The sequence below is a fragment of the Elgaria multicarinata genome, chromosome 16 (genome assembly GCF_023053635.1).
Source record: "Elgaria multicarinata webbii isolate HBS135686 ecotype San Diego chromosome 16, rElgMul1.1.pri, whole genome shotgun sequence".
NCBI lineage: Eukaryota > Metazoa > Chordata > Lepidosauria > Squamata > Anguidae > Elgaria > Elgaria multicarinata.
The window spans coordinates 22,139,858-22,154,168 of record NC_086186.1 but is presented as its reverse complement, the minus strand read 5'-3'; the positions used below and the strand labels follow the sequence as shown (position 1 = coordinate 22,154,168).

Genomic DNA, 14,311 nt, shown 5'->3' with positions numbered 1-14,311 from the left:
TGAAGGGCTGGGCACACAGAAGGCAGAGCAGACTTTTTATTCTGCTGCTGCAGAGAGGCAGAACTAGAACTAACGGGTGAAAATGGCAAGAAAGCAGATTTCGGTTGAATGTTATGAGACGCTTATTTTTTGTGAACCGCCCAGACAGCTTTGGCTATTGGGGGGGGGGCGGTTTATAAAAATGTAATAAATAAAGCTTCCTAGCAGTATGAACTGTTTTGACTGCAGATCAGTCCACCTCGGGAGGGAATAGGTGAGCTCTCCATTGCTGGAAGCATTTAAGCAAAGGCTGGGTGGACGTCTGCAGAGATCCTGTTGTTGCATTGTGCATCCATTGCAAATCTATGAGTCTATAGCCCTAGTTAGGTCTTCTGTTGCTCACGTCGTGAGGGAGGCGGGGAGTGGGATTGTGCTCACTCATCCCATCCCCTCTGTCATACGCTCACTGCTTAGCTCCACCGGCTTCCATGTGTTGGAGGGGTTATAAATCATAGAATCATAGAATAGTAGAGTTGGAAGGGGCCTATAAGGCTATCGAGGCCAACCCCCTGCTCAATGCAGGAATCCCCTGCATTGAGCTGTCCAGCTGCCTCTTTAAGGCCTCTAGCATGGGAGAACCCATGACCTCCCTAGGTCATTGGTTTGATTGTCATACTGCTCTAACACTCAAGACATTTTTCCTGATGTCCGGCCGGAATCTGGCTTCTTGTAACTTGAGCCCGTTATTCCATGTCCTGCACTCTGGGAGGATCGAGAAGAGACCCTGGCCCTCCTCTGTGTGACAAACTTTTAAGCATTTGAAGAGTGCTATCATGTCTCCCCTCAATCTTCTCTTCTCCAGGCTAAACATACCCAGTTCTTTCAGTCTCTCTTCATAGGGCTTTGTTTCCAGACCCCTGATCATCCTGGTTGCCCTCCTCTGAACACGCTCCAGCTTGTCCTTCTTGAATTGTGGAGCCCAAAACTGGACGCAATACTCTAGATGAGGCCTGACCAGGGCGAATAGCGAGGAACCATTACCTCATGTGATTGGGAAGCTATACTTCTATTAATGCAGCCCAAAATAGCATTTGGCCTTTCTTGCAGCCATATCACACCGTTGGCTCATTGGGTAACATACTCGAGGTGTGAAGGTGATTTAGAACCTTGTGTGATCAGTTCTAAAGCAGTCTCCCCGTTTCAAAACTCCCCTCTCCAAACTTGGAAGGGATCTACTGGACTGCAACCAAAGAAGCTGGGTTGGTGAGCTCTCCTCCACACAGTTGGGATTGCGTGAAGGAGAGTGGCCAAACAGGGCTTGTGTGTCACAGCTTACCCCAACCTCATGCCCTCCAGATGCTTTGGACTGCAACTCCCAGTTGCAGTCCAACACATCTGGAGGGCACCAAGTTGGGGAAGCCTGGTTTATGTCATCTCAGAAGAGCCGTTCCCTCCTGTTTAAGAAAGACGGAAGGCTGCTGCTTCCACCAATGTACTTCAAAATATTTTCATTAAAACTTTTTTTAAAAAAAGATTGCCCAACTAAATCTTGTGGGCTTCAGTCCACACTCTGGGAATCAGCCATGCAGGATAATTAATAAGATTAGCTGAATCTTATCCCACAAAAAAGTTCTGTGTTTGCATGTGCACAATTCGTTGCTGAATATAGTTTGTTGGTCCAAACAAGAGGAATTTTAAAAAGACTACACAGAAGTAGGATATTCTTCATAGCAAAAACAAACAAACCCAATTTACTTCGATAGTCTGACCAAAAAAAAAGGAAAGAAGAATAAAAAAAAGACAGAGTAACTCATCAGGATTATAAACATTTTATTCAGGTTGTGGTCACCTTGTTGACTTTTTGCCATTGATCCATTCCATATCAGAAACACTGTGTTGGCTTTCACTATTCATCCAGTCAAGTCTGAGGGAACATGGGTCTAACGCAGTATGAGCATATCAGTTAATTTTAGCCAAAAATAAAAAAGGCTTAGAAAAAAACACTTTGTAAAGAGCCAATTAACATTTTACTGCCAATTTCACGGGCTGAAGGTTTAACTTATTAAAACGACCAACAACGTGAATCAGAACAGGCATTATAAGAAAAAAGAAGAAGTGTTGTTTACATATGTCTGAGGAGGGGGGGGGGAAAGGGACATCTTTGTTGCAAAAATGTCACTAGAAGGGAAGGTGATGCATTATTAAAAAAAAAAAATCTGTCGCTGTAAAAAATAATTTAAAAATTCTATGAAGGAAGCCAATGACTGTATAAATTATTTTTTTAAAAAAAAAATCTGTAGGACAACATAGCCAAATATATTTTAACACAATTATATAAACACCACACGACAAACTATAAAATATATATTATATTATATTATATTATATTATATTATATTATATATATATATGAACGTATAGTGAATACATTCAGATGTGTTGTATAACGCTGTTTGGTAAAATCGGTTTTCTTTCCTTCCTGGTTGGCTAAATGGAACGTCTCTTGGAAGGGATTGCTTACTAAAAGTCACTGAGCTGTCATGGAACAAGAAGGTTTTGTCAGCAAGTTGCAGAAAAACGGAGCCATCAATCAAAGCTGAAAAAGCTAAGAGACGGAAGCATCAGGGTGGGGAAGGGCTAATCTTTAGTTGCAGGGAGGAAATTGTTCTAGCCTGCATTCGCAGATGAGAGATGAATTTGTTACCATCAATGTCACAGAGGAGGCTTCAAATCCAATCCTTCAGGGTGTGGCTGGCACGACCATGTTTCTGACACTCACACCCAGATCACTCAGGAGGGCCTGGATGCTCCAAACAGCTCACAGCTAGATGAACACGGGGGGGGGGGGGGGACTGTAACAAGGGCTACTCTCACCTCTTCCTTCCAACTCTAGAATCTCCTCTTTGGTCACAGCCAATCTGCCAGTTTGCTAAGGCCACCTTTGCTACTAAAAGGCAACCAGGAATGTGTTTGTTTTCCCATCACAACGTTTGCTAAAAGTCCCTGTATTGCATTGGAAGAGAACGCAACACTAGCGCAGATAGTCCTGGGAATTCGTAAGGTATCTTAGAAGGCTACCATCTTTTGGGGGATGCCCTTTTCTTCCTGCAGGTGCAGAAAGAACTTAAGTCTGCATTGATAGTCACAATGTTTGAAGCTGGGCATGCAGACCCCGCCTCACTCTCCATTCTCAAGATATGTCTGAAAAGGATTCATGTTGCCATTTGCAGTTTTATTTTATTTATTTTTCTTTAAAGATGCAACGAGCAAGGCAACGATGTTACCTAGACTCGGGGTTACCAGCCGTAACACTGGGGAATTCAAACCGGCAGGCAATACTAAAGTAATCCGAGTTGCAAGCTGAAGCTTTGGCCAAAAAAAAAAAAAAAAAAAGGGGGGGGAACGTTGTCCTAGAGAACTGGCACAACAAGGTCTCCAGACGGCGGATATTAAAATGTTCAGCTTAGCCAGCCAAGAGACATGTCCGACAGCAAAACTGTATAAATGGCTTGCGTTCACACAGCTTGTTGGATTTTACCATCTCACAGAAGATCTCATCGGCTGGGAGGGTCCAGATTTGGAAAGAAGAAGGGCAGGGAGGGGAGAAGAAGAAATTAGGTGAACATTTCAGTGGAACAAAGCTGAACTTGGAAACAGGGCTGGGTGGGTGGGCAGTAGGGCCAATTGGCATGGGCCTACGATTTTGAGGGGCCCTGCTCCAAGTCCCCCTGGTAGAAGCAAAGCCGTCTTATATACATCTTGAACAAAAGTGCTTGCCATTACCTTTTTTTTATAAATCATTCTAATTCATATGTATTTAGAACTGATTAAAAAATACTTAATGAGCAGTTTGAAATGGGGCCTACATTTTCCATCTGGCCCGGGCCTATTACCAGCTTTGCCCGGCCTTGCTTGGAAAAGTACAGCAGAAGCCTTTCTACTTCTTAAGAGAGTAGGGAAAGCGTCTCTCTGTTAGGAGAATTACGAGGTGAGGAGGGGGCTTGTGCGCTTCGTGATCAACCCCCTTGCACAAGTGTAGCCATCAAGATACAGACGTCGACGCAGGGATTCCACAGATGCACTCACGAGTGTACAAAGCCCTAAACAACCTGGGACCAGGATACCTGAGAGTGTGCCTTTCTCCCTTATCAACCTGCCCGGTCAGGTCATTGGAGAGCATGCTCCAGGTGGTTCCACGTGGACCTTTGGCCTGTCTGAAGTCCGGTGAGGAAAAGCGCTACACAACAAATGCGGAAAAAAGACACGCTCTGGTGCTGGTTAAAAAACCTTATCTTTAATCAATTCTTCCTCAGTATGCTCTACACATTTCAGATAAAAATCCTTCCTTAGAAGCTGAAGAAAAGCTGAGCTGTTGGAATATAAAACAATAACTAAAAGGTCCTTAGCGTTTTCTTTTGGGTGTCCCTGCCAAGAACTGTGTTATCTAAAAACTCCTACTCCAATTGAAGTCCACCAGTTGAAGAGCCTCAGGTGTGGTGGCCCCTTCACTTTGGAACTCCCTGCCCCTGGAGGTCAGGCAGGCACCATCACTACGCTGCTTCCGGCGCCCGGCCACATGTTCCGCCCGAGACCGTGGAAAAAGCGGGGGGAAAGGGCCTGCTGATATCCCGGGCTGAGGGAGGGATTATCCCTCCCTGCTCCCAGGATGCCCAGGGATGATCCTGGGACGACCCCCGGGATATCGGCTGGTCTAGCTATGTCCTTAGACCCTTGGTCCATCTAACCCAGTATTGTTGACACTGACCGGCAACAGCTCTCCAGGCTTTCAGAGAGGAATCTTTCCAGCCCTACTTGGAGATACAAGCAATTGAACCTGGGTTCTTGGGCAGGCGAGGCGTGCACTTTACCACTGAACCATGGCTGTCTCCACGTGTTCAGCTCACTGTGCTATCGCAAAGCCATGGAGGAGCAGCAAAAAGCTCCCTGGCAGTGGCTTGCCCACCTCCAGTGTAACAGAGGACAGTTTGTGCCAGTCACCTGTGTGTGTGTGGTGTGTGTGTGTGTGTGTGTGTCTAGAAATTCTCAAATGAAACAGCCAAAAAAGGGTTTGCAACAACTGAGCATGAACCATAAAGTGACATTTTGCGGCTTGTACAGATCTGAACATGCAACTTCCTTTTTCAGAAGTTGACACTTGCAACGTACATTCTATTTCAGGAGAAGTTATATTTAGGTTTGGGGTTTTTTATCTGCATGTTTTCAAATTACTATTTCTTCTCCACCGCCATCACCACCCAGCCCCGATTTAATTCCAGTAAGGTTCATTATATATTCCATAAATATGAAATTCCACCCTCAAAAGCAATTAAAAACTGCCTCCGTTTCTGATGCAAGAAGGGAGTAAAGAATGAGGAACATCTGGATGAAGATGAGATTCTAGGGAATGTAGGTATGCAGAACTAGTCATGATTCGATTGAAGTTTCAGTTCCTGAGCTCCTGGTCCATTTCTTCCCTAGTTGCTCTCCAATTTGATACTAAAAATCTAGTTCCAATAGAATTTTAGGATTTCCCCCCTCACTGCTCATGATCACATGCCACAGGTCTGAAACGTTACCTATTATGGGCGTTTGCCCCCTAGCTGGCTCATCTTTCACTTGGCCCATATGCAGACAGGACCAAGCGAAGGGGACTTAGCCCTTCCCGGTGAACACATAGGTGGCCACGACATCGTGAAGTAAACTTCCATGCAAATACGTACCATTGTGGCATCTGTCGCTTGCAATGCATGAGCCAGCAAGCAGGCTAAAGCCTTCTTGACACGTGAGACAGTTTCTTCCGGTGCTATCACAACTTGAGCAGTTATCTTCACATCTAAGGATCAGATACAGTAGAAGGCAAGTATTTCTAGTAAGCAGCTAAACACCAATAATCTGTATAGAGCAGAGGTGGGGAACCTTAGGCCTGGGGGCTGGGATCCCAACCTCGCCCTCTGGGATCCCCTTCCCTTGGGCCTCCTTCCACCAACCACTGATTGGTGGTTTCCCGGCTTTTGTACAATGTTTCCCCATTCTGGAAAGATTGAAATGCCTCCCTATGGCTTAGTTACTGGAAGTAAGAGCTTTGAGCTACAATTTGTTGGTACTTTGGGTCCCACCCCTTTGGTCCCACCTACCCAAGAGCCTCTCCAAAATTGAATTTGGCTCTCAGGTTGAAAGAGGTTCCCCATCCCTGGCATAGAGGGAGGGTGGGGGACACATCTGGCCATTAGCTCCATTCCATGATCCCATAAATCTCCATTAATATCTATCCATCCATCCATCTTCTCTCCTTTGGTCAAATGCTGCCTCTAACTTGGGGAGATTTTCTTCTCTTCAGACCCAGTTTTAAAAAAGACAAAATCCTGACATCAAATACAGGCCAAGAACACTAGCCTGATCCAAGATGACTCCACTCCACAAGGCTGGGCCAAACACTCTTTGGGCATGTCTACACTATGTGAGGGAAGGGGGGAGGATCTCGCAATATGCTGATCACGAGATCCTCCCCTTTGTCCACACATGGCGCGTGACATCCAGGGAGGAAGGAGGAAGTCGCGCCTGCCATTTAAAAAAATATCATTATTGAAGGTGAGAGCACAAGCACTCCAACGATAAGGGTAGTGTGTTGTTGTTGTTTTTTAAAAAACGATCCGCCTTCCCCCACCCAACCCCTAATGGGCATGGAGCGCCTGAAGAGCTCGGTGACCCATGCCCAGTTCCCGGTTCCTCGTGTTTATTCGCGAGGAGCCAGGATGATCCTGAGACTGCGGGAAAAGTCAGGATAAAAGCCGTCCCAGTTATCCCGGGGAAATGGAGGTATCATCTCTCCCTGCCCCCGGGATCCCTCGTGCGTCATGTGGACACACAGGGAAGATCTCGGGGCGATCCCCGGGATAAGGCATGGTGTAGACATGCCCTTTGAGTCCAACATCTAGGGAGCCAACTCGGAAAAAGTAAAGGACTCACCAATACCTTTGTGAGTTTTTATTTTTACTTTTTAAGGTTTATGCAGTGGTGTCAATAACCAACTGCATGATACTGAATATGCACATACTTAGAGAGGAACAAGGGGAGTGGCTTTAAAGCAAGTCAAAACATGGGTCACTCTAGCTCAGTAGAGCATCTCTCCAAGGTTTCAGACAGGGGTCTTTCCTAGCCAGGAGAAGCCAGGGATTGAACCTGGGCCCTTCTATCACTAAGCTCCACCTGGAAATAAAGAACTTGTCAGGGGCCTTGACCAAAGACCACTCAATAACACACCTCCCAGTTCGATCTTTGATCTGGGAACAAATGTTACAAGAGGGGACAACATCAAATTAATAAGAATGCAGGGAAATAAGAGGAATAAATCAGATTACAAAATTGCAACTGTGTAGAAACATCTGAGTATTTAAGAATCTTGATAACACACACACACCCCTCGCTCCCACTCTCACTAAACATCATGGGTGCTCCCAGACGTTTTTTTTAATCATGCCCTTGCTCTTGCCTCAATTCACAGAATTTTACAGGGCTCTGGACGACATTGTCCTGCTCTCGTAACACTCCCGTGTTTTCCCATCACTTCTTCCATCTTTTTTCTTACTGCAGAAAATCCATTAAGGAGAAAAAGACAGAAAAATGGCCTTTTGATTGTTGGTGTCAGGACCTGTCTGTCTGGAAGCACTTCGGAGCTCCTCCAAAGAGTCAAGAACACAGATTCATGTTTGTATTGCGCCACAGCGACGCTTCAGGATCTGGCTGCCAAAAGCAATCATACCTTCTGCAGACTCTGTGCGGGAGTCCAAGCCTCTCGTCGGGGTAAAAGCCCTCGCCACATGTTGGGACACACCTCCACTCGTGCGAGCGGAAATTCCTGGCACACTGCATACATTCTTCTCGGCCTGGCCCTAAGGAGCATGGGGGGAAAAACATGGCTGCCAGTCAGGTAGACAATCATGGTAAAAAATTTTAGATAGGGAGATTAAAAAAAAGGAGGAGGATGAATCGGTTTGCTGCTTTGCTGACATGAGAGAAGGAAAGAAACTACTAGAACACTTAGAACTACTTAGAACCAATGTGGCTCATAGTCAGCCAAGATCTAGAGCAGTAGTTCCCAAAGTGGGTGGTACCACCCCCTTGGGGTGAGTGGGATTGCATAGGGGGGTGTTAAGAGGCAAGGGGGCAGCAGGGGGCGCTTGAGGTGGTCTTTTCCGTACCAGGAGTTTTGCTTACAGAAGGACATTTCTGATCGCTATCCTGCACTATGGAGTTCAGAAGCTCTTGGTTGCATTTCGAACATCATATTTGGTGGAATGCGGTTTTTAGTGTGGTCTGCCTACTTCTCTCCAAGCAAAGAAATGGGACTCCAGATTTCTAAACGTGGTGATTTAAGACTCATGTTAAGTGACTTTAAACTAGACATTGGGAAACTGGTATCACTTCATCAAGCCCATCCATCACATTAAGAATTTACAGAATAGTGTAAATACTCTACCTGTTACTAAATGTGCTATCTAATATTCTTGCTAAATGACTATCAGACTTTGAAAAGATGATATCACTGGATCAAGTTCATCAATTATGTTGAATTGAATAAACTAAAAAAATGTAACTGGATTTTGAATAAATGTTCAATTAATTGTTACTGTTTTTAATTTTATTGTTAATATCTTTCTTAGTGGGTCGTTGAAAACCGCTATTCTGAATAATGATTTTTATAGTGTAGGGTAGGGGGCACTGGGCCTGCGTTTGTGGAACCAAGGGGGCGGTTACCTGAAAAAGTTTGGGAACCACTGATCTAGAGCTATCCAAGAATCATCATTCTATCAGATATTAACGACGGCAAAATGCTTGGGATCTCAAAAAGAACAAACTTAACTCAAGGAGGAATTCATATTAGCATTTCCCACGCTATAACATCATAGCTGGAGTGCAAGCTCCATTCTTTGCGATTTATTAAAATGCAACATTAAAGATAGCAGGATGAAGCGCCTTTGGTTTCTTATCAGCAAGCATAGAAACTCGAGTCAGAGAAGTTTCTCCCCATCACCTCTAGAAAGGTGCAAAAATCCTCTTGTTATACAGATTTCGCACCAACTACCTCTAGATTGGCTTGTTTTCTGCCATTTTGTGCATGCCAAATTTGGATCCCTCAGATTTGTTCTTATAAAAAAAAAACACCAAAATTGCTACCCCTCATGATTGTGGAACTTTGTTTGAACTTGGACAGGCCTTGAAAAATCTTCAGTGGTCAAGTAGCAGTTTCTGCATCCTACACAGCTACCTGTTCCTTCCTCAGACTCCCAATCATATCCAACGGAATACAATCCACTTGGCATTAAGCTGTTTGCCACTCCAATGGCCCCTGCTAAGCCCATCAGGAAGACACAGGGATAGAGCAACACTCCCAATTGCATCAATGGAGGCATGGTCAATGGCGTTTTTCAGTTTAGGACCACAAGTTTAGGGTGTGGGTTAAGTCTTTTCTTATCTCTACAGTCATATTGTACCATGCATACTTTATTTGTTTATTGCATTAATGTCCCACTCTTCCTCCAACGAGCTCAAGGTGACGTACAGGGTTCTTTTCGCCCTTCATTTTATGCTAACAACACTGTGAGGTAGGTTAGGCCAAGGATGTGTGATTGGCTCAAGGTCGCTCAAGGAGAACCTGGGTTTGCTCAGTCCGACTCAGGCACTCTAACCACTACATTGCACTGCTTCTCTAACAAAGGATTGCATCTTTACTGCCCTATGCTGTTTGTCAATGGCCCTCAACCCCCGCCCTCCCCCGGGGCAAAAGTCAGGTTCAAGATAAAGCATGCAGCTTCAACCAGTTACACTGCATAAGCAACCCCATAGACCTTGAACATCCTGAATTATTTTGAGAACGAATCCGCACGTCGTTCTGAGATCGCTTCTAAGTGACCCCAGTGCGGCGTGAAAGTGAGCGTGTAACTTGCCTTTTGAAGAGCCGATGAAGAGACGTCCTTCCCGCCGCCGCCACCCGCAGACCTCCTTGCCGACTGGCGAGGAGAGCTCTGCTGAAGAAGGCGGGGTTGAGAGCGGAAGAAGCTCTCCACCTCGCCTTCTTCCCCTGAGCTCTCTGTCCCAGCCGGCGAGGAGGGAGTTGGGTGGCGGGTGGCGGGAAGGACGTCTCTTCGTCGGCTCTTCAAAAGGCAAGTTACACGCTCGCTTTCACGCCGCACTGGGGTCGCTTAGAAGCGATCTCAGAACGACGTGCGGATTCCCCCCAGGACAAGCGTTTTGCCAGAGCCAACCGGGATGCAAAGTTCTCTCATTACAGCATGCGCTGTCCAGTGGCAGAGACCAGCATCCTGGTCTGTACTGAGAAACGTGACTTACAGAAAGAAGCATTTTACAGGTCGGAGCAGACCGACGCATTTAGAGCACATTTCATGGAAGAAATTAATATCTCCCTGTTGTAATTTGGCTACAGACTAGGTGATAAAAGGGCAGCTGGCAGATGAATGTTTCTGGCAGGGAACATATTGCTTGTGGGACTCCAAATTGTAGGATTCGGGTAGCAATGCCCCATAGCTAATTTTCCAATAAAAAGAGGGTACGGACATACGGATGAAGTGCTGTTATGTATTCCCCCCTCAAACTTTTCCTAATAGGGCAACCAGGCTGCAACCCAGATATTTGCACTGTACCAATCAAGACACAGCAGTTCTCATCAGCAGTAAGTTGCTCAGACTGAGAAAGTGCAGTGGATCTGGGAGCTTTATAGCAGGTAATGGCTTGTGATTGGCTCTCTGAATCCAGGAGGATTCTGGTCTGTAGGATAGCATCCTAACCTGAACTGCCAGCAGCCCTTTTTTCTAACCACTAGGTCTGGAGGCACAAAGAGTAGGAAACGGATAACCAAGTAGCAGATCTCTGGGTTTAGGAACTTTCACAAATTGCTCTTGAAACTCAAGGTTTGTTATATAGCTTTGAAGTCTATTATTATTATTATTATTATTATTATTATTATTATTATTATTATTATTATTTTATATAGCACCATCAATGTACATGGTGCTGTACAGAGTAAAACAGTAAATAGCAAGACCCTGCCGCATAGGCTTACAATCTCATAAAATCATAGTAAAACAATAAGGAGGGGAAGAGAATGCAAACAGGTACAGGGAAGGGTAAGCAGGCACAGGGTTCAAAGGGGGGAAATGATTTGGAAACCCTTCTTTTGAGCTCCTGTAAGCCCTTGAGCACACATAAAGTAGCACTTTGGATCATCGCAAATTTCTCTGGGGGTCAAAAGCTGCCCAGCTTCCAACAGACGCAAGCTTGAGCACAGGCTTTGTTTTCAATCTGATTTTTTTTTAAAGTATTTTCTCTTAAATTATTACTGGTTTGGGATAGAAATGCTGACAACTGAAGTAAATTCTCAGTGGGGCACTGCACTGGCTTCCCATGCAAAAAAATAAATAAATACAGTTTTTGAAGCGCTGACGCTTTTATGTACTCGAAAGCTCTCTTGCGCTATTCTTCTTACAGGCTTTTATATGGTTCCCTTCAAGCTCCATGAAAAGGTAGGAATTCTAACTTTAAAGCGGAAAGGGTATAAACAAAAACACTGCAACCTCATTTTTTTAAAAATGACTTCCTGCAACATGTCCAGCATATATGATGGAGTAGTAGAAGGGAAATTGTCACTGGAACTCATGATTAGTAAAATTTAAGTTCTGTTCAGGTAATGCTTCACTAAACACACGTTTGGATTTACAAACTGCATAATGGAGTGAAATCCAATTGCACTGTGGATTTTTCTTATGCTAGACGCGCGGGTTGTTCTTGGTTTAGAACTGGCAGGCTAGTAGTGGTATGTTCAGAGGAACCAGGAAATAAAAAAAATAAGAATGGATGCTGGTATGGAGTTTAATGTTGTAGTTTCTTCCTTGTGCATAGCCACAAGAAAACTACTATTCGTCCTTTTACAATCTCCCTTGTGTTTTCAGTCCAGTATAAGTCCTGGGATGAACTAGCCTACGTTTAACCCAGGGCATTCTGAAATACTAGCCTGGACCCAGGAACGATTCTGCTAGAAACACAGAAGGAAGGGTTATCCCAACAGTGCATACATGTCTACTCAGAAATCAATCACGAGTGCAATTCTTCTTGTCCCTTTCAAAGATTATTTCTCCCTCACCCAACTGTTCAGTTCTCATCTCTTGAGAAAGCACCTCTTAACACAAAATATAAAACTTACAGAATTCACTGCCACGCAACGGAGCGATGGGCACTAACTAAGAAGGCTTTAAAAGAGGATTGGACAAATTAATGGAGGAGAAGGTATCTATTAACAGCTAGTAACCAAGAGTCTGTACGTTCAGAGGCAGTAAAGCTCTTAACACCAGCTGCCGTGGGGCAAAAGTGGGGCAGGGCTTCAGACGGTAACAAAAAGAGCCCCAAATACCCGTACAATGTATATTTGTGTTAATAAGTTATGCTGCCGACGAGGAAAGAATAGGTAGGGTAACACTCTTCACATGGAAATCTTAAGCCTAGTTGAGAAAATGAAAAGCAAGCAAGTTGAAGACTCCAAGACACACAGACCCAGTTCACCTTGGGCTCATACATCCCCTCCTCTCCCCAACTTGCAGCATGGTCCAAGGCAACCAGAAATTCCCCCTTGTGTTTTGTTGGCTAGTTGTGATTTCTGCTGACCCTCTAAACCAAAAATGGAGACGAGGAATCTGGTTTGCTATGACTCAGGAAGTCGGGCCCAAGATTGCTCATGTAACACCAAGCTACGGGCTGGCATTGCAAGTAAACTGGCCAAAGAGGGTCGCAGAAGAGCATCAACCAAGCCTCTACCCGCAGCGGAGTCCCACACCCAACAGTTTTGAGTTTCCCCAGGCTACCTGGCCGTTCATTTGTGCAACCTCCCAGACAGGCTTTGCTCTCGCCTACAGCAAGGGGCACACAAGCTCACAAGACCAAAAAGCAAGTAATTTCCACCTACCGGCCACCCCCACCCCCGCGACCAAGCCACGTGCAGAGGAGCAGGCTGGAGGCCCCCTTGCAGATCTTTGAACATACCTGTGCAGGTCCGGCAATTCGAGTGGCAGCCCTCGCATCGCACTGGCTCCTTGATCAAGTACATGCCTGGTCTGCAACCCGTAACACAGCTGTTGTCTACGAGGCTGTCAAGGAAAGCAGTTGAGAACATTGGCATCAAAGCCTAGCAATATGCCCACCCACGCAGGGCTATGCCTCTTCACAGCCAAAACAAAACTTAAAAGGTTCTGGGTGACACAGAGACGAAGCTCTTCCTAGCTATGGAAACTAAGCGTGTCCACAGAGTTGCGTTCGCTTCCAGGATTCCAAAGAGCTTCAAGCTTTTTTGGAAAGGGAAACTACTGGAAATGCAGAAGAGGAAGGTATCTCAGATAGCCAAAAAGGGTCAAGGAAGCCACTAGTTATAGAAGGGGGGGGGAGCATGTTATATAGCCTACTGAAGCTCTACACTACCTCTCACCCCACCCCCCAAATTAAAACAAACATTTTTTTAAAGGTGTCCGGAGCACTACAGTGACAAAAATGTAAAATCTAGCTCATTTGAAGCCTGCCTGATACCGACATTGTTAGTTTTGGGGGACCGACTCCCAGGCATTTAATGGTACATAATGAGGCATCTATGTCTTCTGTTTTAGAACAGATCTATTAAGAAAGACGTGGTTAATTAAAATTGTTACTTTTTCTATGTTTAAAAAATGTAGACTATTTTTATTTATTATGTTGAATTTTGTATGTTTATGAATTGTTGCAAACTGTCCAGAGAGCTTCAGCTATGGGGTGATATGGAAATTAAAATATTATTATAATATTATTATTGATGATGATGATGATGATGGTGATGAATTTTGGCCCTTTTGGCACTCTGTAGCCGCTATGGAGCATCAAAAAGGCCAAATGTAGCTAAATTTAACAGTTGTAGTGCTCAGTGGTGCTACAGAGCAGTTTGCTGCCAACATCTAAAATCCACTCCCACCCCGATATAAACTGTCTGAAAGTATAAACTGCATCCAGCCATCTACAGCAGTGGATCAACTGATGTGGTTTGCACCTCATCCAAGTGGATTTACAACGTTTCTCCTCCATGTATGACAAGATGCACCCTCCAAAATCCACCCTTCTGTGTAATGATCAAAGTCTAGCTTAACCTCTCACACAGGATTGTTGTGAGGATAAAATCCGGGGGCTTTATCCTCCTCCTTACTGGGGTGGCAGTAAGGAGAAATCACATACACAGCCCTGAGTTCTTTGGCGGAAAGGGCAGATATATGTGAATTAATTAAATATAACATGGTTCCCTCAGCCAAAA

At 44.8% G+C, this 14,311-nt stretch overlaps 1 protein-coding gene across 1 annotated transcript in view; it reads right to left on the bottom strand.

Moving 5' to 3' along the window:
- Window positions 1–3,223: 3,223 nt before the first annotated feature.
- The window catches only part of PCSK6 (proprotein convertase subtilisin/kexin type 6), a 112,392-nt gene continuing 101,304 nt past the window's right edge, over window positions 3,224–14,311 (bottom strand). The window contains exons 18-21 of the mRNA XM_063142175.1: window positions 13,027–13,130; window positions 7,739–7,868; window positions 5,700–5,812; window positions 3,224–3,540 (exon numbers count right to left, since the gene is read on the bottom strand). Coding sequence (XP_062998245.1) covers window positions 3,443–3,540; window positions 5,700–5,812; window positions 7,739–7,868; window positions 13,027–13,130 — 445 coding nt within the window. The 3' untranslated portion in view covers window positions 3,224–3,442. The remainder of the gene's footprint in view (window positions 3,541–5,699; window positions 5,813–7,738; window positions 7,869–13,026; window positions 13,131–14,311) is intronic.